We start from the raw sequence: 23,989 nt of genomic DNA on the forward strand, positions 1-23,989 counted from the left end.
TTTTTTGACACTGATACTAATTACCGATCATTGATAACATAAATAGATATTAGAGATGAATTATGAGCAGTTAACACTAGCTATAAGCAGCTTATAATACATCATTACAACTACTAATGACAAGATTTGTTTTAATCAATAAAATACAATCTTTCATTTCCTAATACGACATTTACAGTGACCATTTCAAGGAACAAAATACTGAAAAATGCTGCCATTTTATAAAATATAGGTCAATGTATATATTTTTTATTTATGAACATAGCATGGATGCGGAAAGTAGGGGTGCTAAGATTACACACACACGCACACGTCTGTCAAGCTACATATTAGGCAAAGTGAACATCTTTTCTTCTACATAGTTGTCCTCAGTCTCATCTGCTTAACTTGGACATGGAGGCATCAACATTTAATTGAGATGTTAAATTAACAGTGAAAACTCATCATAGCTTAATTTAACATCAGTATTCATAATTACACTTCATGTTTACTTCTCCTGATCTTTACCTCATAACAAGGTCCATAGGGGCATCTCAATAAATAAACATGTTATATTATATTATATAAGTGTTATTTACTGCTTTTTTTCGTGTTGGAATAAATGTTTTTGCATTACTGCAAAGTAGTAATGCATGTTTGATATTTAATTTTTTTTCCATTAAATCATACTGGGATGTTTGCTGAAATTGATAGGATGGCCCTACCTAGAAAATTTTCCACCAGCCGCCACTGGGTGTAACAATACACGTATTCGTATTAAACCGTTCGGTACGAGGCTTACGAACCGAACAATACGTTTGAATAATACTAGTGCATTTGGAAAATGCAGAAGCTTAAATTGTGGGAAATATTGTCATAAACATATAGCTGTTATATTGTTTTCGGTGGACTGCGCTCACGTAGACAACGGGTTGTGTGACCTTTTGAACCTGGAACAATAACATAATAAAGCTGAAGCACCGCACGTGTCTTCAGGGAGGCTAAGCTAAGCTAAACTAGCTTAGCGGGGAAACAACAGCGGCACACAATCTACGAACTCTCCCCACAGCGTTTAACTGTTCCCTACTGATTCAGACAGGGCTAAAGCAATCGCCACACAATCCCCATTTTTCCAGACCATCATTCTTGCTTTGTAAAAAGAAAACAGCCCGAACTGATTCAATTGTCCGGACAATAACCCCGCGCATGACGGGATGCTTCGTAATTAACGGACAATGCATATAGTCCAAATCAATGTAATTAACAATGACAAGAACAAACTCACAAGAACCAGTCACTTATATTTATATGACAACAAAGCAACAAATCAATCCAGCAACGCTGCAGCGCTAGAGCCATTCATATTATTCATAAAAACGACACGATAGACAAATGAACAGTAGAAACGCTACTGCAGATGTAAAAAAACAAAAGCACTTCACTTACCAAAGCTGCTGTTCACTTAAAGACAAAGTCCATCCTCCTTTCTTTGTTAACAAAGTCAGTAACTCCCAAATCCATTTCTCCTCCTCCTTCAGCCATTGAGTGTTAAAAAAATAATCTACAGCAAGCAAAACGCTAAAAATGTCATAACTTCTCTTACATATGTTTCAACTTGAACTCTTACTAAACACTAAGATCTGCTAACTAGCTTTCTGTTTGACAAAAGTCACGCTGGCCCACTGACCAGTCACGGCGCACGTTAATGCAGACGTACTTAGGAGGCTACCTGGGTAGCACTGGCACGTCAAAGAATACGCCCAACATGTCAAACTAAAGATCTGATTGGTTGAAGACTATGACAATCAACAATATCGTCCCCATTCACTTAAACTGCAAAGGCTCTCTAGAGGACCTCGGGCCTCTCTTCTTACCTAGAGACATAGGGGCTGAATCTGATTGGATAAAAGCTCTCCTTAAAACAAGCTGCACTGGAAGCAGAGTAACAGAGGAAGACAGGAGCTGTGCAATGAGAAAATAAGCTAATGGGAAAAAAAATTATAATACATGTAGTGTATTTGTGAAAAATTATTAAATTATAAAATAGCTATAACTGTGATTCTGTTTAGGCCAGCAGAGAAGGCTTAGCTGGCCCTGACGGACCACCACTGATATATATATATTTAACACTTTTATTTATTTTTATTATTCTTACTGGTCTGTTTTTTGTTATACGTTTATTTTTTTAGCATCTACTGTCTTTGTATTGCCTCGTTGCCTTTGTTTTGTGTGTGTGTTTCAGCGAAGTAGAAAGTACACCATTTCTCTCTGAAATGTAGTGGAGTAAAGAGTAGCATCAAAATTGTACTTAAATCAGCATCGGAAATACACGAGGGCAAAGGGCAAAAATGCCCCTAAGAAATATAATTTTGCCCCTGATATCACTAGGAGGGGGGCAAAAAATGCCCCCATAATTTCCTCTAATAATAATGATAATTTAATGAACTTGTCAAAAACATCGTAGCCTATATGACCCAGTCCAGTTGCCATAGAATGGTTTTGATTTTCGCCTTGACTGATGTTGCGTGTGCGTGAAGAACCGAACTTTCTAAACAAATAAATGGAGCACTTCAGACCTGTGACTGCGGTCAACTGAGCAGACACTTAAATTTTAGTGCACCTATATGCTGAAATTCACGGTAAACTCATTCAAACGGCGCAGATCGGGAGCGAGCGAAGGACTTTGAAAGCTAGCGGAAAGATTAACGTGAGACAACATCCGGTTTCTTCAGACGAATATCCGGTTTTCAGAATAAGACGCCAACAAAGTATACATATTGCATAATGGGAATTAGATTAAATGAATTATATTCACATTAAGTATAAACCATGCTACCTGCATCTCGTGAGTTAACCTTCTCCACTCAGGCGAGGACGCCGGCGTCCGCAATCCCCTCCCCTTCCGTTCGTACGGCTTGCTTCCGCAAAATAAGTCACAAAACATGGCCGTGTTTGGTATCCCAGCATGCCCCAAATCCTCATCTTTGCAAAGAAAACATCTATTTTCTTTCATTTCTTATGGATTTTGTCACAAACGGAGCCCAAACACACTGTCTAAAGTCGCCATAACCGCTGCAAGTCGGATCTTGCAGCATTTCGACGGAAAAAGACACATTACAGACCCGACAATGTGCTAGCGGATGTTACCATGGAACTAGTGCCTTCAGAAAACGCTAGTCCTTATAGTGCAAACCTTGACTGTTTCTTACGTAAGCCGTAAACCAACGTATAACCTTTGCGTAAATGAGCTACCCGCATACTCGATCGTGCGCTCTGTCGCAGCCATTACACACAGCAAGTCCGCTACTCACACACCACGTCTTCGACCATATATACATAGTTTTTGCAATTTGCAAAGGCTAAAAATAAAAGGAAAATAATATAATATCAAAATATAAAGGGAGAAACACCTTTAGTGTGTCAGAATATCAGTTGGTTACCATGTGTCCATTTGGGTATCCAAATATCCTTTTAGAGCTCCGCCTGGATCTCTTCATGGAAGAAACACTGTAGAATGGTCATACTTTGTCCAATCTTCTTCAAATTTGAGGCAGTTGTTCACTGATAGTGTAGTTACAGCCATATACTGTCCTTTACCTGTACAGATACAGCCACAGGCAGTTATTTATACTGAAAGATACTTTTTATTTTAGGCAGACAAAGATCTTCAATTTTTACTTTCAAAGGACCACTGCTCTGTTTCTGTATGACCTACAGGTCTCAGACACTTCCACAAGGAACCTTAGGGGGTTTTCTTTCTAGAAAGACCTCATTGATGCATATAGTCAGAGTGGTTCAGAAGCTACAGCCATTTTAATTTGGGTATGTCATTTTAGGCGGTTTTGCTCCAAAATAGGGGTGGGGTGGAGGAGGTTAAAGGGAAAATACACCTAAATTGTGCGCAAAGTGTCTTTATTCTTTGATTTGAGGGTTGCTGGAAATGAATAATACCTGACTGACAGTCAATTAAGATATTTTACGAAGCAAAAAACTCTGAACTGAATTTGTACCTTCAAATGGCACATTTTAAAATTGTTTAAGGTGCTATAAAAATGTTTTTCTCAAAAATTCCATACAATGACTAATGCATAAGTTCAGGACAAAAATGGGTAACATCACAATATTTGAGGTGCTACAAAAATATCTTTCTCAATAATTCCATACAATGACTGATGTATATGTAAGCAAGGCATCGTTGACTTAATAATTGTTAATAGTTGTTTAAAAAATTTAATAATAACAATAAATAACCACAAAGAAATAAGAATAAATTGAATATGATTGTCTGATTTCTGTTTGTTTTTTGTTCAAAAAAATCTAAGAAAACACTTTGAATCTGTAGACTACTGCTAATAGTCTTATTGCCATTTAATGACAATTGCTCATATACTGTAAGCCTAAATAAGTATATTTATTATTTTGAACAAAGGTTAAATGTTATTTCACAAGTTTCAAAAAGTGCCCCCAATTTTTTTTAAATGCCCCTGGATTTCAGCCAGTGGGGGCAAAAACAGCCCCCTAAAAAATATGTAAATTTCCTACCCTGACTTAAATACAGTATTACTTGAGTAAATGTTACATTCCACCACTGATAAACTGTTGAATAAATATGTGCTTTTGCAACCAGTGAGAATGTTGGAACTCCAGTTCTACCAGTAGAAGACTGAGTGTGGAGCCCTCCCAGAGGATATGTGAGCTCTATGCTACGTGGCAGGATGAGGGTGGAACAGAGGGGGGTAGACAGAAGCAAGGAATGAGTTTGATACCCTTCAGCGTTTCCTCAAAGACTTCCAGAGGTTAAAACCAAAACAACTCTGACACCAGGCAGGGCCATTAGGAAAACCTGCTTACAATACTGCAGAGCAGACATAATCTCATGTGTTCACTAATGACTAGCTTCCTCGCTGGATGTTTCATTTCCAAATGAGATGTAATGACGGAAAGTCTGGAGGCTTTGTGAAAACATGGGAAGGATTTATTTCAAAGCCAGAGGTGCATGCTTATTTGAAGGCCCGCAGGAACTCATATTTAATAAAAAAGTGATATACAAAGTACACACTGCCGCCTGTCACTTTCCTCCAGTTAAAAGCAGATCCATACTTCTCCCCCACAAGGCCAAGTAGTTAAAAGCTAAGTAGACATGGGCATGTCGAAGCTCATTTCTCCTGCACTGGGAATGTGATGCATGGGAGACCCAGCTTACCACGTGGGGCGTGTGAGGCTGGCACAAATCACAACAGCAACTATTTATCTAACCACCATTACGTCAGCAATGAACAATGTAATACATCTGCAGCTGTAGAGGAAGCACCTTGTAAAAAGCTGCTGCTCATTATCGGCATCAACATGGACGGCATGACACACTAATGGGTGGTGATTCAGTGTGTCCTCACTGGTGGTACCCAAGTCCCTAAATGACCCTGAAGCATAGTGGTACAGACAAGGGGCGTTGACCCCCATTTTACAAGGACTCAACCCTATAATACAACAAACAAGGAACAACAAGAAGACAATGGAGGTTAGAGTTTTAGCTTGAGTGTACTGCTTGAATAAAAAAATCTATTCTTAAAAGGCATTGCAATGGCGTATGTTGTAATTACTCTGAAATTCAACAGTTGTGTCTGGATGTAAGAACATGGGCAAGTCTCCCCAAGCTACAAACAAGTGGGATCAAAGACACAGTCACAATAGCCAGAGTGATGTTTTACTGTGTGTCGCTACAATTACAGTGTAAACAATAAGTGTAAAAGTTCAACCTGACTCGACCGAGTCCGGCCTAAAGATTCCATCTAATTAAAAAGAGCCATTCACTATCTTTCTGCTGCAACCCATTTTTCCTACGAGACTCAAACTATCACTAAAACATAAGACACAGTGAAGATCCATTGGTGTCCTTGCTATAACTACTAGCTTTCAAAATCCGCAAACCAGATGTCAGGGCTTGGTTTGTGGGCTAAGGAAAGGACAAAGGAAATGTTGTAGGAGCTGTCACAATTACTTACTTGGAGAGGGACACTCCTCCAGCTTTCCCAATAAGCTCCTCGTGGTGGAGGACGGCATCATTCCAAGGAACGTCAAGGAATTTCAGCAGTGTCTTCATCCATTTCTCAGGATGAAGGACCAACTGTTCGTAGTGCACAGGTAGGCATTTGTCCGCTGCCTCCAGGCACTGAGTGTACATTGTCTCTATGGCCCGATTCCACTTGGTCAGGCAGTCCCGGTAGCTGCCCAGGTCAAAGCCGGCAATTGTTACCTTCCTTGAGATCATGGAGTGGACTGAAGCCCGGCCATCACGAATCATGAGTACAAACTTGGCACGGGGAAAGATCTTGGCCAGGTAGGAGAGCGACTTCAAAGCAAAAGGGTCCTTGTTGCAGAGAAAGTTGGCGGGCTCTCCATGTTTGACAATGATTTCCAGCAGGAAGGCCTGCATGGCAGCGTCCAGCACCTCATCCGTCACACCAGCCTCGTCCAGGCGCATCTTCTCCCTGCCTGAGCGGCTCCACATCTGCTTCATGGCCAGGATACGAGGGATGACGCGGGTTTCTTCGCCACAGCGCACCTCAGGGTGGGCGTCCAGCATGGCTCGCATTAGCGTAGTCCCACTGCGGGGCACTCCGCCGATGAAGATGAGTGGCATGTCTTTGTTGTAAACAAAAGGTGTGCTAAGATTCTGGCCTGTCCGTAAGGTGGTCCGCATGCTGCCTCCCAGGGCTGACAGAGGCAGGATACCGCCCAACTGGCTGTGCTCTTCGATGCGATGGTGGCACTCCATGGCATGGCGGCCCAGGTAGAAGACCGTGACCGAGCTGATGACCAGACACGCCACCAGCAAGTTCTGTTTCAGCTTGCCAATCATTTTGCAGGCCACAGGCGGGAGAGGACAATATCACCACTGGGACAATTTAGGGGGAGGGATGGGAAAAAGGGGCCAAAGGGCAATCAAGGTTCCCACCCTTTATGGTAGTTTGCTGGGAACCGGGCATGGATCGAGCTCCCTGGTGTACAGCAGCCGTTGAGTCCCCAGCTCCATGAGGCCTGGATTGTTGCACAAAACAAAAGAAAGTTAGTTCTGATTATACAGCAGGGCAACATTCCTCAAGCAAAGTTAATGACAAAACCTAATCAAAAGTACCATTTCATAAGCAATATTTCAAAATAACGATCGATGTCTACAGAAGAAGAATTTGTGAAGGAGAGTGATCACCACATTCTCTTTATTGACAGTCTTTTGATCTCAAGCCAACATTACTGTTATATTTTACTTTGCTGAGTTTTGAAACATAAATTTGACACAGAAGTGCTTCAAACACAATTATGACAATGGAGTTGCTACCAGGAAGACTAATGAACTTTTATGAAGAGTTAGTAGACAGAACTCAATGCCCACTGAAAGATAAATGACTAAGACTCTGCTTACGAGAGAGCAAGGACATAGAACCAAGGATAGCTTTATTTTCATCTTACTAGATATCACCCTGGCTTTGATTCTCAGAGAGCGTTATCTGTGACATTTAAGATTCAGCCTCTAATTCTGACATGGGCATACACACAAACTCATTCTGTAGACAGGACAATATGTACTCGCACACAACAAACCACACACAGATATTTTACACACAACAGTTTTAGTCTGGACCAAAGTGGTGGACAGACCAACAATGCCATTCATCAAGTCACAATGACAGTGTGGCTAAAGCCTCAGGACGTAGAATATTTCACTAGTGCAGTATAATTCATTGATCATGATTTAAATGTATGGTCTAAGTGTCACTGGTACTGATCAACAATCCTGTCCTCCTTAATGTCTCCAAAAACACCATTAGGGCTGACTGGGGCCTGTTCTCTGGGTACTTCTCAAGTCTCTTAATTACATCCCCGTTGTCCTTTCCTTGCGTCTTAGTCCCTCCCACCAGGGATGCATGGAGGAAACCATGCAAGGAGAGAGGAACGAGGAAATATGTTTTAAGAGACATGAGACGTCCTTTCCTCAGTTGCGTCACGTGAAGCGACGTCTGTTGCTGATGACGGTGGCTGATGATCACAGCTGGATCAGCTGTCAGTCGGCTTTAACAGCTGGAGAGACTTTTGAGAAGTTTGTGTCTGTTCACATGATCACTGTACTTAATAATAATAATAATAATAACGAATAAAGACACACAGTAATCATCAGTGTAGAGGTGTTTTCTCTGTTGTCTGTTAACAAACTGTGTCCTGTGTATAAGCGCAGGATCCATTTCTACCGGCGGAATGCGATCGTCTTATTTATGAATTATTTGCGTCTGTATGTTTTGAAATTGTGACTGTGGCGTCATTATTAAATAACCCAGAATATGATTATTGTTTCTCTTCAATGATAAAACTCAAACACTCAGGAATGATGTAAAAAGTGTTTCGTCTCTCCAGCTCTCTCTGACTTTAATTGTATTCATAATAAAAGTTATTGAGGGAAACATCAGATCATGAAAACACAAATCTTTCTAATAAATGCAGAAAGTTGTTTGTGGTTCTTTTGCTGTTCAGACTACAATGAACATTTATTTAAACCAGATGGTGAATCAGAAACCTAATCAAATATAAAGCTTGAGTTTATTCTGTGATCTGTCTTCACTCTGGTGTTAAACTCCAGTCAGTCAGTCCGATCGGCTGCAGCGTCCAATCACATAACAGATGAACAATGAGGGGGCGTGTCGGCCGTTAAAAGACTTCCTAGAAGTCTGTTTTCGTGGTTCCTCACTCATGGCTCCTCTGAGGTCCCTCCTCCATCCTCCATCCTCGATCCTCCGAGCTACATTAGAACTTTGGGACGGCCGTCAATATGGCGGCGCAGAAACAACTTCCGGTTCAAGCGAGGATCGAGGAGACGACAATTAAGGAAACCGTATTGTAAACATCTGTTGACACCAGAACTCTAAAAGAAATAGTACCACATATTTGTACAGAGACTGGACAAAACTCTGTGTAGAAACCGTAGATAGACTTTCTATGGTCCACACAATAACGCCTGTACCGTCTCTATTAGTGGTGTAACGGATCGTTGGCGATCCATGATCCGTACGGATCACCCCTCACAGTTCAGCACCGCTAATTAATGACACAGTTTAAGGTTAACCATCACAGAGTGAAATAAAGTTTTACCGACATCGTTATCCACCAATACTCAGTGAAATATGAGATCAGGACGTCCCAAAGTGTTTTTTTTTTATTTTTTATTTTCTTATTTTTTATTTTTATTTTAAATCGGCATCGTCATGTTGTTATTTCGGCATCTTTTTGATCCATTCATTAAAATTGAATCCCAGCAAAATCAGTTTCAATCTATTTTGGGTTCTTGAAAAGATGAATCCACATAACTGACATATAGTCCATATATTGTGTACTGTATGTATGAATCTGTTTTGCCAGATTCGACAGACCAGGCCAATGCATCACCCTACCATCCGTTTCCCCTGCTTCAACTTCTTCTCAGTGGGTGACTCGCACCTAATGAGCCAAGTGGCTGTTGTTGCTATTAAAACATGTTCAACTGTTAACTCGTAGTTATACAAGGGAAGAGAATTTCACAACAAAACAGTACAGCTAATTCCTTGCATTAGCCTCCCTGTGAGAGGGAGCTCATGCAAGACTAAGCTGCAGCGAAACGCTCCAAGTGTTCCCTCTGCACTGTGACTGAAACATTTAAGTATGTGTAAAGACTGTACAAAGGATCTTACAGTGTAGCATCCGATACTGTTTATCATCGTAGGGCTTTGCCTTTTCTTTCAGCCTACATACCTATTCTCACATCTCTATGACTTCTCCTTGGTGATTCAGTGTTAAAGGGAGGGGAAGTCATAAATGTGCTGCCAACACGTTTAGTGTATTAGTGGGAGAACAAGAGAGGCATGCTGGTTCCTCAAGGCTGCTGCCCTAAAGCGGAAGTCCACCATCTGATTCACTTTTACAGTTAGATACAATAAATCTGGCAGGCTAAGTGCAATTCAGGTCAAGTCTCACTGAGATCTAACGTTTTCAAGGAAGACCTTGCCAAAACAGTCCCTGCACAGAATGATAGACAGACAAGTAACCAAAGAATGATCAGAAGATACTAAATAAACTACAATCATCTTTAAATGAAAGGAAGCAGAGCAGGAGAGTAACTGTTTGTGAGAAATAAAGTGATGAAAAGTGAGAAACAAAGAGGTGGAATGTGAGAAATACATCAGATGAGTCGTTGGTATTACCACAGGCCAGTGAAGGTGAATCAAACATTACAGCCCTCTGCTTAATTAATCAACACAAAAAATGATAATAAAGAAATACTGAAGGCGGTGATCATTTCAGAATTAGAATCTTCACCAACACAGGTAACTGATGTAAACTGACAGTGATAGTGTAGAAATGTCTATCAACAGTGAACAAGTAGGATTGGGCGATACCACAATACAGACCATAAGATGACAAAGAGCATTAATGAGATTTTGCATAAACCCTCTGTATCCCTCTCCTCTGTACGTGTGGTGGACTCAGACCAGTGTCGTGTTACGTCTTGCACTGGGGCTGAAATGTGTTGGTGTTAAATGAATTGAGGCTCTTCTCTCCTGTTATTGATATTGTATCCTACTTGCAGGATTTTTTTTGTCCATTGATCTGTTAGGGGAAGCCGTGGAGGCTGAGGCTGCTCTCCATGGAGCAACGGTGAAACCAAACCACATCAACACTTAATAACTCTTTACCTCATGAAGCTCTGGTGTGAGATCTGAGATACTGAAAAGAAAAGTAACAGCAGGATTCTACAGAGTTTCCTCTTGCTTCACTCTCATTTCTGCTCTGAAATGAATTGCTTGATAAGAATGCAAGCCAGGTTAAAGGGGTTCTTCAATTAACTGTTCCAGTCGATGAATGATCACTCCGTCTGGCATAGGCAGGAGAAAATCAGCGTGCATGAGCAATCTGTCATAACACTGTCAGGAAGTGAGCAGAGTCAGTTTGTTGCTTCCGTCACCTCTTATGGAAGAGTGGAGGGATTCAAAATGAACTAAATGTGGGGGGCTGAGCCACATACTATGCTGTATCCATTTCTCCCCCACACCGTATAAATTACAATGTTCCATAGAAACAGAAGTCATCACAGAGGTCCTGCTTGTGCAGCCCTGGTCTCCAACAGCCATCCTCATACTGACAAACTGTCCATCCTTCATCAAGTCTGCAATCTGATCTTTGATCTGGTACATTCCTGAACGTCCACACCACTCCGGGATCAATCAGCTGGACTGTGGCCGTTACCCTGTCCACAACCTCTGCCCCTTCAGGCTGTCATAAATCACATGCTATGAACAAACCCAATCAACCTCCAGCTGGACTGTATTACAGGGATAATAGATGGCTCTCTCCAGGCCAGGAGGCCACCTCTGGTTCTGAAAAGTGAAGCCGCAGCGGAAGTGCCTTAGGGCCTGTGTCCACATAGCGGCTTTTTCTGAGCGCCAGCACCTTTTTCCAATTGTTCTCAATGAGGAGAGAGCTTATGCAGATGCATAGAGAAAAGACGCTGGACCCCGTCTTTTTATTCTGAGCACACCGGCGTTTTTGTGCGGCCGCTCCAAGCACTTCAAGTAAAAAGTCTATGAACCATTCAGAAAAGCTTCGATGACGTCACTGTAGTAAATGGAGGAGAAGCTTGAGTCTTTCCATCCTAAACTTTATATTTCAGACAGACACGTGATAGTGTCTTAGACCAAAACGGCCATTTGTAGGAGCAGAGCGGGTGGACACAGAGTTGTACTTTTGTTACCGTACGCCTTGTCTCGCCTTGCTCTAACGTTACGACTGTAAGAGTAAGCGGCGACAAGCTGATCCATACAAAGTATGTAGCTTCTTCAATACAGCATGATGTTCATTTAGTAAATTATGGTCCATTTAGAGTCAAACAGACCATAAAGCAGGGTACGCTTCTTCTGCTACTTCTGGTTGCAGAAAACCAAGATGGCGACAGTCAAAATGCCAAACCCAAGCCTTCAAAACAACAACAAAGTCAACAAATCAATGAGTGACATCACGGTGACTACATCAATTTATAACATATAGTCTATGCTCCAGGCAAGAGAGACTCATTACTGTTGGATTAAAGTCGTGATTCTGCCGGCAGGTGCAAACTAATCCAAAGGTGCGATTCTCTGCTTATTCATCTGCATCCAAGCACTATCTGCAGGGATCACACAGCAAATAAATCAGGGATGAGGGCAAACACATTAGTCGTCCTCCTCCGTTATTAGAAACCTTGTGTCAACCTTGGGTTCCCAGGGGATGTTATTTGATTACGCACTTGTCGCACTCTTTAGCACCTACAGGGACCTGGTCATCATGTTCACAATGGATAATGTGCAAATAAAGCCCAGACAAAGACTTAGCAAGATTCATGTCCTTTAATGCTTGTTCAATCACTGAAGCCTGTAGTGATGGTCTTATTTGAGTTGTACTATATTCACCCACCATGAAAACACAAGCAAAATATGAGGAAGGGATAAAGACTCAATGGTTGATTAACATAAGGATTGGTTGTTTTACTGAGATTACCTTGTTCAGAACCATGAAGGACATTAAGGAATGGCCCTGCTCTGACTTGTGACCAAGAAACCCTTTTATTTTATTTTTTATATATATATATATATATATATATATATATATATATATATATATATATATATATATATATATATATATATATATATATATATATATATATATATATATATATATATATATATATATATATATATAAATAAATGATCCAAACAACAATTCACAAGTTCATTCATTGTTCACGAGTGTGGGTAACCAACACGTCTTAAACTGAACTCTGATATCACATTACAGGCAGTTCCATTTGAAGAGGTAGGAACATCAGTGGGTTTGTTTGCTTAGTTGAAAGGTCAGCATTTGCAAAAACCATTAGCTGCATAGTTTCAAGTTCTGCCTCCGACAAGAGCCTCTCAGTTGTGCGTGCCAGCGTGATAATGCACATCCATCCCATAGGCAACTCCCTCAAATCCCACGAGGACGACAACTGTCGAGTGTTCTTCTAACAAAACACGGAGCGCAACCAGCAGCTTACAATTATGAGACAAAGCAACTAGGGATGTGGACAGCGTCGGAAATACACGAGGGCAAAGGGCAAAACTGCCCCTAAGAAATATCATTTTGCCCCTGATATCACTAGGAGAGGGGCAAAAAATGCCCCCGAACTTTCTAAACGAATAAATAAATGGAGCGCTTCTTAATCAGATCACATATTGCATAATGGAAATTAGATTGAATGAATTATATTCACATTAAGTATAAAACATGCTACCTGCATCTCGTGAGTTAAAGGTAAAATACACCTAAATTGTGCGTAAAGTGTCTTTATTCTTTGATTTGAGGGTTGCTGGAAATGAATAATACCTGACTGACAGTCAATTAAGATATTTTACTAAGTAAAAACTCTGAACTGAATTTGCTAAGGTGCTATAAAAATGTTTTTCTCAAAAATTCCACACAATGACTGATGTATATGTAAGCAAGGCATCGTTGACTTAATAATTGTTAATAGTTGTTTAAAACATTTAATAACAATAAATAACCACAAAGAAATAAGAATAAATTGAATATGATTGTCTGATTTACATTTGTTTTTTGTTTAAAAAAATCTAAGAAAACACTTTGAATCTGTAGACTACTGCTAATAGTCTTATTATTGCCATTTGATGACAATTGCTCATATACTGTAAGCCTAAATAAGTATATTTATTATTTTGAACAAAGGTTAAATGTTATTTCACAAGTTTCAAAAAGTGCCCCCAATTTTTTGAAAACGCCCCTGGATTTCAGTCAGTGGGGGCAAAAGTTGCCCCCAAAAAAATACGTAAATTTCCTACCCTGGATGTAGAGAACATTTAGAACGGGTTAAGCATGTTGGTCTATTGGTTAATTTGCTTGATGATAGCAGATGTGATCTGAATGTGAAGGTCCAGTGGACTGAAGCCTTCCTGCTTGATTTCTCTTTGACCTTACAAGGCTGCAGATGTGCAATGTGTCACCACACTGCCTCTGCAGAACCATCCTGCTTCCTCTATCGTGAATTTGTTAAACTGTCAATCGCCCACTCAAAAACTACTCACTGTGCATAAATGTCAGGCCATGTCTTACTAGAGTAAACATCCAGTTCACACAGGAAGTGGTCACACTTTACAACACAGCAGCATGGATTGGAATATGTTTGTTTCAATATATAAAGGAATGCAACACTCAGGCAAATCAACTTCTCCTTTGCGTTGCAGTTGAGAATCCAGCAGATATGTACTCATGTAATCACTAATCAGTAAAGTGACCGGCTGAGAAACACAGTGGAGTAAATCTGCCAATGACTAGACAGTGTGGAAGTTTGTCACTGTGTACTTTAGTAGTAGGAATACAGTTTGAAAGACAGTCAGACACAATCTGGGCTGCCATGGATCCTCAGTGTAGGAGTGTTGCTCTGGAGACTGTTTTTATTCTGATTCTTGGTTGTTTGTAGCCTCCAGTATTTACAATAAATCCTACATTCTTCACTGCAAATTGCAGAGTATACACAGAGCACCACATTGTTAGTTCTCTGTCTGAAATACTTTCACGCTTTAGAGGACTGCAGCCTGAATGCTTTCACTGGGCGCCGCCATTCTTCTGAAGCACGTAGCATATCGAAGTGGTTTTATAATCAATGACGTTGATTATGTCAAAGAATTGCCCCAGCCCTAATTGTAATTACAAACTATGCAACTATTCAAATTATGCAATATAACAATAGTAATCCTATAATATTAAATAAAGCTGTGTATTTCTCATGCTTAATATTGTTATTGCCATGAAGCCAACCAAAACTGGATTTTTGAGGCATATACTGATATCAATATTTGGGGAAAAAAGCTGATATCAATACATATCAGCTGATCGTAGTTTTTATAATGTAAACATAACATTCTGCAACAATCCTGCAGATTCCTGATTTGATTTGTATTGTTTAAGAATTGTGACCAAGATACTGTCAGTTCTCTTTGGTGGATAAACATAAAGGTAATGAGGACTAATAATCATCATTTCTGTAAAGCTTGTTATTTATGGCGCAATACCTATTTCAATGTATCTGCAGTAAACAAATCTCCCCGCTGCACTGCTCTTTCATAATATTTTGGATATTGCTCTTTTTTGGTTGGACCAGGGCCGAACGCTACCTGGCACTGAACGTGCGAGGTACTCATTGTTTTTGTAAAGATTATCAAGGCCCAAGCACAAAACGTTCAAAGGCCAAATGGTGCTTGGCACTGAACATGCAAGGAATTTATAGTTTTTGTAGAGATTATTATGAAGGACCGAGCACGAAAGTGCAGCTACCTGCTGACAACAGGAAGTTAGATAGGCTACACATGACATATAATTAGTGTAATAATTAGTGGGTTCTCTAGAGCCAAATAGTGGACACAGGAAGGGGTACAAAATTTGTATTAAGTAATTTCAAGCGACACACACCACGCAAGGAATGCCATTTTACACGTGAGCAGGATGTCCCATGTTCAGGAAGTGCAAAGATGAATCTGTCAATTAGGGGTGGACGATATAACATGTACAGAAAGTACACCAGCATGAATTTGCCCTACGGAAAGAATTTTGACTACACTGTGCTGACCGCTAGAGCAGACTGCACCAATCAATCGGCTGCTAATTGAAACGGGCCAGTTTTCTGCTGATTAGCCATGGCCGATGACCGGCCAATCAGTTTCACATTTCACATTTTTAGCCGGCCTCATTTAGACACTCATGATAGTTTTATATCTGCACACACTGTAACTTCACAGCCACACAGCGAAGAAGACCTTTGTCACAACTCAAAGGCCATGGAGGAACAACCTTAAAAACATTTGGAACAACTAACTTGATCAGACAGTAGTTCTACTCAAATTCATTCCCATGCACGCTGCTCAGAGGAGTCACAGTGACCGGCTCGTGTGCCAATGGCAAGGAGCTAAACAGCTGACCATAACGGAGGTTGCGTTGACTTACATGATGTGTTCAAGCTCTGCTCAGTAAAAACGATGGTGTTTTGACAGCAACATGAAATAGATATAATAGGGGAATTATGACCTAGCTAACTTCCTAACACTAGCTCCAAGCAGCTTATAATATTTAAAAGTATTGAAATAAAAATACAAACGTTTATTTCCAATCTATTTGAATTGCATGTTATCTGCAAATAACTACTGTAGATGACCATAATAAAGTAAAAATATAACGTTTAGAATTTTTGACAGCTCACAATGGGATTGTTAAAATGATGCCATGGAGTTGCCTTGCCAGTGCTGTACCCCTTCAGAAGCATTTATTTTTACATTTCTGGGAAAACAAATGATCTCATGATATAAAGTCCATCACCTCAAAATATTACAATGACAAAACAATGCACAAATCATCACTTTGGAGGAGTTGGAACCAAAGTGGCTCTTTATTTTTATTTATTTTTTTAAATGGCATTAATTATTCTACTTTGAAAATAGTTGATATTTTTTTCTGTCAATCAACCAATTATTTGTATCATCAATATATCTGAGAGTGAGAGGCCAGACTCACACTTGTGAAGTTTGTGCAATGTGTTTCGCCATGTTTCAATGTTGGCAATGCTTTCCCGTTACAGGAACTAGCCCACTGAATGTCAGTGGTGAAATAATGAGATGAAACGTTTGCTTTCACACATACACACACACACATACAGGTTATTTGGATTGAAACATAGAAAACATTGAGCTTTGCTTGCAAGCAGTTATACTTCATGGTGGAACAAACCATAGATGACCCGTGATCAGTATGGATCTCCCTTCATGGTGACGGGCACACATGTGAACCACCACAACGCAGATGGTTCAGACAACTACATAAGCACAATTGACCCTTTGCTAAGCCCCTCCCCCTTGGCTACTGTTGCTAGGAGTGTCAAGCTTATGAATCAGGCATGGCAATATGGCGTTTTCAACCATATCAGTGAGAGATATTAAAAATGGGATAGTAGCAGATTTCTGGAATAATAGTTGTGAGTTGAGAAGAGTACAATATGCAGTAGAGAGCAGAGTGAATGAAGAAGTCATTGAAATGGAGGGAAAAGCTCTTGGGTCCCAATGCAAGAGTCAGACACCCAACGTCTTGACAACTCACGTGAAAGACAAACATATACAGGAACAACAATGTTCCTGCACAACAGGATGAGTAAATATATTGTTTTTTTAAGCTGAGTTAATGTCTAGGTTATGACACCCTGTAGCTCTCAATATCAAATATAAAGCTAAATCATCGTGCTTTTCCATTTGTTTCAAGATAGATCTCGACATCAAGGGCGTGATATATACACTGGATATCATGAAATGCTAATAATCAATATTCAACCGTCTGAAGTGTTAAGCTGGCTAACGTTATCAGCATCTTCACTTGGAGCAAACAAAGTTTCTGTTGATCTTTGATGGACAGCTTTGAGGGAGGTCTTCCACACTGTTTAACCCATATCCAACACCTCTGCTCTTCCGGGATTTGGCTTCGGGAAGGCCACAAATACAACATCTGAATTTGGAGGGTATCTGCTATCGGACTTGCAGGTTCCATAGAAACCGCTAAAAGCTTGACAGGCCTCCTGCACCTTGTTATGATTGGAAAGTGGCCAGTCTAGGGAGGGGCTTAGCAAAGGGTCATTTGAAGACTGTCCTCACTCACAATCAGTAAACAATCTGCGATCCATCAATCAAGTGTTCCACTGTGACAAGAAGCTCTGTCTTCGGCCATCAGCACTCCTATTCAGGGAGGTTTAATGAACGTGGGCCCCCACATCAGTAAGTCCTGAAGCAGCAAGCGACCTTTAGATAAACTTCAGAAATATGGGCCCTGCTCTGCAGCTGAAACCCTGGCTGGGCTTAGCGGTCAGACAGCCGCTGGACTGAATGTAGTGATTGTGATGCAGCAGTGGGTGTTCTTTTCAGAAAAGGAAATGAGAGTATAAGTAAGCTTGAGTCCAACTGATCCAGCTCTGCAGCTGTGGAAGCTGACCCGCTAAGAGCAGCCAGCAAGGAGGAGCACACTGAATTCAGACGGATTTTCCCTCCAGACCACCTGCACCCAGCAGATGTGCTCCAGAAGTCTATGCCCCTAGCTGGCCACTGGAAGCTGTTACAGTAAAGGCTGCTACAAAGTATGTTTATAAACCTTCACCCTTGTAGGCCTGCATGGTACAATTGACCCTGGCTCAGCCCCTCAAAGTCTAGAGGAGAGTGTTTTCTCCTTCCCAAAGCCAAAAGATGGAAGAGGAGAGGTAACAATTACGGACTAAACAGCGTGGAAGACCTCTCCAGCTGAATCGATAGAAGATCAACAAAAACTACTTTGTTTGCTCCGAGGTAAAATGCTGATAACGTTAGCTAGCATAACACATTAGCAAACAAAGACGGTTAATTATTCATTAATCCAGTTTTTGGATCAAGTGGTGGGTGAGCAAAATCCTGTAGCACTTTAAACAAATGGAAAAACTGAATCATTTTGTTTTATTTTAGATAATGAAAGCTACAGGTAGTCATAAATTAACGACAACTTAACTAAAAAAACAGCAATATATTGACTTATTCTGCTGGGCAGGAACTTTGTTGTTCCTGCATATATTTGTCCTTAAGTTGTGAGGACGGGTTGGTGTCTGAAGCTTGCATTGGGACCGGTGAGCTTTCAGCTTTGCCATCGATTATAACTGCCTCGTTATTCAAAAGACTGCCGACAAATTCTACTGCGAATGTAACTCTGAAAGGATATCGTAGCCCTCTCCGTCTGCATCTCTCTGATATTTCAGAACTATTATTGCAGAAATCTGATATTCTCTCTCTCTCTCTCTCTCTGATATTGTTAAAAAAAGCAATATTGACATGCCAGGTGAGTAAGCTTGACAGGCCTTGCAACAGAAACAAAGGGGAGAGGGGCTTAGCGAAGGGTCAATTGTAATTTAGTTTTTAAATCCACTGAACAATTTATGAACTTTATTTACTACATTTTCTTGCTAGTTTGACATCTACAATAAGCAATGGAGGGGGATAAGAAGCTGGCATGATAATCATTTCACTCAGAAGCCTGAGTCAGTGGTAAAAAAACAACAACACTGCTGTCTGAAAAGGATTTTGAAAGTTCAATTGGATTTTGGGGGGTTTTGCACCTAATGGAGCCTGGTACGGTCCACAACGGGATAGAGTTTTGTGAGGCGTTTGAAGAACCATGTTTCCACTGTGTGGATCTCACATTAATATATGGTGCAAACTACTTAGCATAAGCTAGACCGATGTGATTAACTGAGGCTTGGTCACTTTTTCCTATGCTGCACTCACAGGCCAAAACACGTACACAACCCCATCACATTCCATTAGATATTTATGTTATGGGCCTACCTAACCTCAAACCAAACTATTAAAATACTGCATTTAATAGATGTCTCGTTCATCAGCAAAAGGAGCATAGTTCAAACAAAGTCAATGGAAGGTTCCGTTTATGTTATAGTCTGTTGAATTCGACATGCGTCTCTAAACCACTACAGCTACAAATGTACATCAAATGTGAGCGTTACATTGTGTAATAAATGCTCCATTTATTTGGAATCGAGGGCAGAGGAGAGGTTTTCAGTTGAGTTGAAATACGGACTGTAATGTGGACCAGGCGTGTGTCCAGTGGGTAGTGTTGCCTCTTAACATTTGTAAAATGTCTTCGTTAATCTTCAAGGTGTGTAACCAAACTAATGTTCCGGTAGTCTGTTATCATGGCACATTTGTCCCTTACCCACCGCACGATATGTAACGGCCCTATCTGTCAACATGACGTTACATCCCCGACTAAATGCATTTATTTGGCATGGTGTTGATTTATATGTGATTATATAAGCCGTCATAATACTATTATCCATTCTTAATAGCCAACATGCCAAACACGAGCAATCGTGTCACCCTTATTTAAGAGGGAAATTAGCTATGTTGAGGTGAAGAAGCTGACATAATACGGTAATTCAAAACACCCTGACAAAAATGTGCGTTTATTTGTCGTAGCTCCCGGGCTAAAGGACATTGCAACAACACCATAGCGCCAAAAAACCTACCTAATGCTGCAGATACGGCGCAGGAGACTCGGGCTTTTCGGTTAGAAAACCTTCACGGAATCTAGTGCCAATGTCCGGACAGTCCTGCCGTCCTCTCGAGTCACTTTCCGGGCATTTTGTGTGTACACAGCGGTACACTTACCGTGTCAGTCACACGATGGACAGGCTTGTTGCGCTGGTAGACTGGAGATGATACCAACCAGACTGCTACAACTTGACTGCTCTACTGATGTTGAAAGACGAGCTGTGATTGGTCTATAATTCAGAGAGGGGGTTGTGTGTCAGAGCTGCTGATTGGCCACACGTTGTAGGGCAGAACCATCGTAGATTTAAAAGCACAGTACATTCATAAAGTCTTCTATTTCATGTTCAGCAATAATCAATTCAACTTAATTAATCCCTTCTGTAAATATTGATTCTAATATATCGTTAAATACATCAGTAGGCTAATGATCTAAATACAAAGTATATAATATACAAATATAAAGTGTGAAATATAAATGTCTAAAATATCAATAATAATGAGGTCTAAACCCAAAATATATACAATAAAAACAATGGATCATAAAAATACAAACATGTATACAAACAAGAGATCCATCTAGGTGGGATTGCATATAGATAGGCCTGTGTATACAGTATCAGATCTAAAGCCTATGTAATGTAAGAGTGCATGCATGTTAATACAGAATGTGCATGATTATATCCATGATATTGCCCTTAATTTCCCAAATAATTAACATTATGTCCCATTTTGTCCCGTGAGTCAGTTGTAAGGAGTTCAGTTGTGATGATAAATAAAAGTGTGTGTGCAGGCTCACACAATTGCTAGAAAATATTTTGGACACCAAGACCCTCCCTCTTGCCACACATAACATTTGACCTACTTACTACACTGGGTGGCTGTAGCCATGTGATAGAAATTTAACCATTTGAGTTTTGCGTCTGAGATCAGCCTCAGGTGTTATTTCCTGCCTACAATATCATAGCCACAAAACTCCTGTGAATTGCATACGTAAATTCAATTAACTTGTGTGATTCTGCAGTAAAAAAGAATATTGCTTTGACACAAATCTTCCTTATAAGACGCTTATGTTTGCAGATGGACTGTAGCACATCAGAGCCCATATGAAAATGTAAGCTTTTATCAGTTTTGGGGGGGAATTATTGCAAAACTATATGCAGTAAATGAATAAAACAGTTACAATTATGGTTGCATAAACCTTACAGGACCCTGGGGCAAAAATGACCTGCTGGGCTCCAAATAAAGATAATATAGAACCAAGATTGCTTTTCTGTTTTGTAAATATTTCTCATGGCAGTGGAAGCTTGGAAGGCAGCGACAGAGAAAAGATTGCCAGTGATCAGTTATGCCATTATTGTGGCTGTTCTGGTTTCAGTCACAGTAAACGATCATATGAGACCAGCACTCAGCGGACAAAAATTAGAGTTTGTGGGCTGTTTGAAGGCTTTGATACTGATACTTAGGTACATTTTAGAATAAACTTTCCTAAATTCAGCTTAATAACTGTTTTAGTTCCCCGAAAATGAAAAGTACTTTTGTTTCTCTCCAAATGAATTGTTATAGTAGCATTTAAACATTATGGGACACTGAAGTTTTTCCACCCTTTTTTACATTTTTAATTTGCATACACGATATATACAGTAGATTCACAACATTATTGACCTAGAGAAATAGTGCAATAAAACAAAAAAAGGATCTTGCAGCTGTGGTCAAGCAGAAACCTCCAGCATATCAGATGACTGGATATATGATATTTATTTAAATATTTAAACATATATTGATCTATCCCGGTCAAATATCTTGACAGTCAATGGACAGTTGACACCTTTAGGCCAATAAATAAGATGATCGGTGTCATATACAGTTGATTGCAACAAATTGAGGAGTTTAGTTCCAATTGTATTGTTTGGCCAACACATTTCCCACAAGACTCGTTTACAGGCAGAGCAGCAACAACGCACAGTGTGGAAATTAGTGCTGACTGCATTTATTTGAGATGTGGGCAGCAGGCCATTTACACCACTGCTGATTTCTTCCCCTAAATCTGAGATTCCCCCTCATTCAAGGTGGTGTATAACTCGTCATCCATTGAAAGTCTGTAGAGGTAGATGAGGGCAAAAATAGCTGCTGAAACCCCTGAAGACATGAGACTCAAGGGTCTGCTTGAGTGTGAGAACGGATGGGAGTTATGAGAAAATGGGAGGAAATGTGTGGTGTCCAACAATGCCCATCTCCTCTGGGAGGAGGTGCAAAGGTCACTGTGTTGAGGTGAGAAATCACTTATAGAACAGTAGTGCAAATGAACAGCACTGGCTAACTGGCTTAAACTAAACTAAAACCCTTCTGCTCCAGTGTCGTTAGAGGACAACAATGTCAGTGTCAAAATACTGCCATAAAAACATTAAATAATAATTTTATTTCACTTTCACTAAATACATTTTTCAACCTACATCAGTCCTGATCATAACTACCAAATATTCATTCATTTTCAGAATTTCAAGCCTTCAAAAGCAAAGTTTAAAAAAAAAGTAATGTTTGTTTACATAATGCCACTGTTGTTTTTTATAAAATATAACACCAAACATTATTTTATTGTTTTGTATATAAAATCCTGGAGGGGGAGGGGGGATTGTTTTTCTTTCAGTCAGGAATATGTCAATGATTGGCAACAACAATAATTTTCATGCATTACTATTTTTTGTGAAGTGTCAGATTAAAAAAACTCCCTCTTGGTATACCTTCGAGAAAGAAATTGTCCCCTTCCGTAAACTGCTTTAAAATACTATAAATCAATGTCCACCCTTTCAATGACAGTTTTTGAGCTGATAACACTGTGTTTTAAAAAAAAAACTAAAAATGAATAAATTCCATATACTAAATGCTAATCAAACAACATTGATTAAATGCATTGTTTTCCCCTTCTAAAACTGCTATAACTGCTATCTATTAACATTACTTTCCACTTTCACTAAGTTTGTTTTGGTAATCAACATTAGTCCTGATCCTAACTACCACATCTTTCATTCATTTTCATAATTACAGCCAATAAAAATACCTGTTTTTAAAATGATGATGCATTTTTAAATTGTTGCAATCCAACCCAGTCATATTTTGAAATCCTGCTAAAGTTTTGGATGTGTAGCTTATAAGAAAGTTAGCTTAAACAAAAGACACAATGTCTTCTTTGTCTTAGCGCTTGGCGAGGCTAAATATAACAGGGCTAACAGCGCTAACCGTGCAGACAGCGGCAACAGTGCTGACAAAGCTAGCAGTGTTTACCTGAGGGGGAACTGGAGGGTTGGCGCTACGCTTACAGTACTTCAGCCGTCAGTGAGGGCACCGTTATTATTTGTAACTGCCGCATGAGCGCAGTGCACAGACAGCCATGAGCTGGCCAGTTAGGCATGGACACACTCACTGAGAAATATCAGTAAACTGAGATCTGTAGTATCAACAGCTGAACTAGAGATGATCATACACACATTTATCTCTTCACTCATCGACTACTGTAACACACTTTTCTCATCACTCAGTGTATCTGCTCTTAACCGTTTGCAGGTCATCCAAAATGCTGCCGCCAGATTACTCACTAGGACAAATAGACGCTCTCACATCACCCCCGTACTCAGATCTCTTCACTGGCTCCCTGTAGCATTTAGGATCCACTTCAAAATCCTCACTCTCACTTACAGAGCACTACACGGCCAGGCTCCTACATATGTGACTGGTTTACTTCACCCTTATTCACCCGCCCGTGCTCTCAGGTCAAACGTGTTAGGTTATCTGTCTGTCCCACACACTCGCCTTAGAACCCGCGGTGACCGAGCTTTTGAGGTAGTAGC

General features: G+C 40.2%; 1 protein-coding gene across 3 annotated transcripts in view; it reads right to left on the minus strand.

The window, feature by feature from the left end:
• tpst1 (tyrosylprotein sulfotransferase 1) overlaps positions 1-20,343 on the minus strand; it is a 49,865-nt gene extending 29,522 nt beyond the window's left edge. For 2 of the 3 annotated variants that reach the window (XM_076075389.1, XM_076075387.1), the window contains exons 1-2: positions 20,123-20,343; positions 5,982-7,017 (exon numbers count right to left, since the gene is read on the minus strand). In XM_076075389.1, the coding sequence (XP_075931504.1) occupies positions 5,982-6,838 (857 nt within the window). In that variant the 5' untranslated portion in view covers positions 6,839-7,017; positions 20,123-20,343. The remainder of the gene's footprint in view (positions 1-5,981; positions 7,018-20,122) is intronic. The other variant, XM_076075388.1, reaches the window with a different exon arrangement.
• Between the last annotated feature and the right edge of the window lie 3,646 nt (positions 20,344-23,989).

This window comes from Anarhichas minor, unplaced genomic scaffold (genome assembly GCF_050575085.1).
Source record: "Anarhichas minor isolate MPS153535 unplaced genomic scaffold, ASM5057508v1 ptg000052l, whole genome shotgun sequence".
In the NCBI taxonomy this organism is placed as follows: Eukaryota; Metazoa; Chordata; class Actinopteri; order Perciformes; family Anarhichadidae; genus Anarhichas; species Anarhichas minor.